This window comes from Etheostoma cragini, chromosome 9, assembly GCF_013103735.1.
Source record: "Etheostoma cragini isolate CJK2018 chromosome 9, CSU_Ecrag_1.0, whole genome shotgun sequence".
Lineage (NCBI taxonomy): Eukaryota > Metazoa > Chordata > Actinopteri > Perciformes > Percidae > Etheostoma > Etheostoma cragini.
Genome location: NC_048415.1, coordinates 56,690 through 60,482, shown reverse-complemented (window position 1 = coordinate 60,482; position 3,793 = coordinate 56,690). Strand labels below are relative to the sequence as shown.

General features: G+C 56.3%; 1 protein-coding gene across 1 annotated transcript in view; it reads right to left on the bottom strand.

Moving 5' to 3' along the window:
• The window catches only part of grin3bb (glutamate receptor, ionotropic, N-methyl-D-aspartate 3Bb), a 28,534-nt gene that overhangs the window by 2,682 nt on the left and 22,059 nt on the right, over positions 1-3,793 (bottom strand). The window contains exons 3-6 of the mRNA XM_034882090.1: positions 2,469-3,250; positions 1,836-2,308; positions 706-1,325; positions 233-378 (exon numbers count right to left, since the gene is read on the bottom strand). Coding sequence (XP_034737981.1) covers positions 233-378; positions 706-1,325; positions 1,836-2,308; positions 2,469-3,250 — 2,021 coding nt within the window. The remainder of the gene's footprint in view (positions 1-232; positions 379-705; positions 1,326-1,835; positions 2,309-2,468; positions 3,251-3,793) is intronic.

Below are 3,793 nucleotides of genomic sequence, written 5' to 3'. Positions count from 1 at the left end.
CACACACACACACACACACACACACACACACACACACACACACACACACACACACACACACACAGACAGACAGAGCATCACCGTTACTACAAGAACCAATCACATCCACCACCGGCTCCCCGGCAAGAGGTTTCATACATAAAAATACTAAAAACAATAATAATAATTGTTGTTGTGTTGTGTGTGAGTCTGTTGTGTGTGTGTGTGTGTGTGTTGTGTGTCTGTGTGTTACTTAAGCATGGCGACCCCCTGCGGCGTGGTCGGCTCGTTGAAGCGCCTCATGTACTCGTGCATGTCAGGGAAACTCTTCTTCATGTAGTCCTCGGCGCTGCTCTCCCTCACCGTCCCGAAACGGAAACCCTGCGACGAGTGCTGCAGCTGGCCACCAACGAAGAAGAGAAGAGGAGACAGGTGTACAGACATCATATTCCAACCAACAAAGAGAATGAGCCTAATATTATTAATATATCACAATAGACACACACACACACACACACACACATTTCTCTTCCGTTAGGATAGATGATGAATTATTAGATAAGCCTGACAGTCTACAGAAGCTTTTAAAGTACTTTAAAGTTATTATAATAATAATATATAATAATAAAATATAATTATGATATAAAAATAATATAACAATATAATTATAATACGCCAAGACAGAAAATTCTCCATTTCCTAAAAGATGCCATGCGTGGTCCCCACCTTTGCGTCATGGATCCCCAACACCTCCTCAAAGCTCTTGTCCCCCACCATGACGGCGGCCAGGTTGGCGGTGTAGCTGGACAGCACCAGCAGGCAGAAGATGGCCCACAGGTTCATCAGGAAGCGGCCCGTCCAGCACTTCGGCGTCTTGGAGGCGACGGTGCGCCCGAACAGGATGGCGTAGCACAGGTTCAGCGCCGACGAGTACGAGAACACCCGGACGCGGTTGCGGCCGTGCGGCGTCATGCCGTATGGACTCTTCCACTCGTACAGCGTGAGGAAGAGCGCGGTGATGTGCAGCGCGGCGAAGATGCCCACCCACATGGACCAGTGAAGCGGCCACATGAAGGCGCCGATGGGCGCCGCCGTGTCCTTGCTGCGCACCAAGATGCCCAGGCTGGTGGAGAAGAAAGGCGAGGTGAAGTCGATGACGCGGCTGCGCGCCGAGTTGATGCTGAAGGAGGCGGCGGCCATGTCGGCAAGCCCGCCGAGAAGATCCCCCACCAGCCCGGTCCAGCGTCCCCCCTTCCACGCGCCGTACTTCCCGTCGGCCACAATGTACAGCTCGAAGTGGAAGCCCAGGTCCTCGGCCAGCTTCTCCAGCAGGTCCACGCAGTACCCTGCAACACAGAGGTACCCTGAAACTCAGAGGTACCCTGCAACACAGAGGTACAGATGCAACACAGAGGTACAGGTGCAACTCGGAGGTACAGGTGCAACTCGGAGGTACAGGTGCAACTCGGAGGTACAGGTGCAACTCGGAGGTACAGGTGCAACTCAGAGGTACAGGGGCAACTCGGAGGTACAGGTGCAACTCGGAGGTACAGGTGCAACTCGGAGGTACAGGTGCAACTCAGAGGTACAGGTGCAACTCGGAGGTACAGGTGCAACTCGGAGGTACAGGTGCAACTCAGAGGTACAGGTGCAACTCAGAGGTACAGCCGCAACACAGAGGTACAGCCGCAACTCAGAGGTACAGATGCAACACAGAGGTACAGGTGCAACTCAGAGGTACAGCCGCAACACAGAGGTACAGGTGCAACTCAGAGGTACAGCCGCAACACAGAGGTACAGGTGCAACTCAGAGGTACAGAGGTACAGCTGTACCTGCCCTCCCCCCCATTACTAACCGTAGCAACACTTGCTGAAATCGGGGGGCAGGAGGCTGCTGTTGCCCCCCTCCACATCCCTGAAGTATGTCTCCAGGGTGTGGGAGGCGTTGGCGCCGGCGTCGAGGCAGAACTGCCCTGCAGGGCAGCGACCCTCGGCATCCACGTCCCGCGTAAAGACGAAGGGGTGTTCCACCAGCGTGACCACGCGCACCCAGCTCCCCGCTGCCGGGACGCCCGGCCTCCAGCGCCGCCGGCCGGTCCCCGCCGGGCCCTCTGGGCGCCTACGGGGTTCGGGGCCGCGCCACACGTCCTGCTCCTCCACGGTGAGCCGGCCCGCAGCCCAGCGGCCCACCGTAACCCAGCTGGGCTGGCCCAGGGCATCCAGACCCAGACTCCAGATGTGGAACCGCTGAGAGGTCACGACCTTGGAGCGGTTAGGGTGCACTCGCACCGGACCGGTCAGCCCGGAGAACGACGTGTTGGACAGAAACCTGCAGACAGACCAGTTGTAAAAGAGACCTCAGATACAGGATTAGGGAACCACTAAGGTCTATATTAAAGAGACTTCAGATAGAGTATTAGGGGATCACTAAGGTCTATATAAAAGAGACTTCAGATACAGTTTAGGGGGGTATCATTGTGATTGTCTACCTGGACAGGAACTGCCCGCCGGGCGCCGGTGCATCGTGGCAGCTCAGCAGGTTCTGGCCCACCGCCAGGTCTGGTCTGGCGGTGGCAGCGGCCCCGACAGCGCGTCTGACCAGCGTCAGAGCGTCCGTGATGTAGAAGTCAAGCGGCTGGCGCTCCACCTCCCCGTAGGCCAGCAGGCCCGGTGGGAGCCCAATGGTATGGAGCGCGTCGGGCCGCAGTGGCTGGCCCATCACCCAGTGCACCATGGGTAACGTGAGGCCCAGGGCCTGGGCGCCGCGCAGCACCGCCGCCGCACACTGTGGCTCGGCGCCGAACAGCAGCACAGCCGCTGGCGCCGGCGGCATTGCCGGGTTCTGCCCGAAGTGGCGCGACAGGAAGTCGTGGATCTGCGTGTCGTCATAGGCCGAATGCGTCAGGTTCAGGATGGTGCGGATACGCCAGTCCGGCCTGGCGCCGTCCCATGATGCTCTGCTGTTGCCGCCGCCGTCCCATGATGCTTTGCTATCACCGCCACTGTCCCATGAGGCTCTGCTGTCACCGTCACCGTCCCATGATGCTCTGCTGTCACCGCCGCCATCCCATGATGCTCTGCTGTCACCGTCACCGTCCCATGATTCTCTGCTGTTGCCGTCCAGCCGCCTCAGCAGCCCGCGGGCCTCCTCCCAGCCCCTGCACAGAACCACGGTTCCCTCCAGCCATCCAGAACGCCGGAACACCGCCAGCAGCAGCGTCGACAGGGCGGAGTCTGGGACTCCCATCGCCATCTGCAGGTGGAACCGGTTCTGTAGAGACAGAACCAGAACATTTCAGACAAGAACATCTGCAGGTGGAACCGGTTCTATAGAGACAGAACCAGAACCTGTCACTCAGGAACATCTACAGGTGGAACCAGTTCTACAAAGACATATCCATAACATTTCAGACAGGAACATCTGCAGGTGGAACCAGTTCTATAGAGACAGAACCAGAACCTGTCAGACAGGAACTTCTGCAGGTGGAACCCGTTCTACAGAGACAGATCCAGAACAACGTGTCGGACAGGAACATCTGCAGGTGGAACCAGTTCTACAAAGACAGAACCAGAACCTGTCAGACAGGAACATCTGCAGGTGGAACCAGTTCTACAGAGACAGAACCAGAACATTTCAGACAGGAACATCTGCAGGTGAATAATAATAAATACATTTCGTTCCACTTCTTGATTGTGTCCCACTTCTTGTTGATTCTTTACATTTAATTAGTTTTATATCTTTATGTTTGAAGCCTGACATGTGGCAAAAGGTCAAAAAGTTCAAGGGGGACGAATACTTTTGCAAGGCACTGTA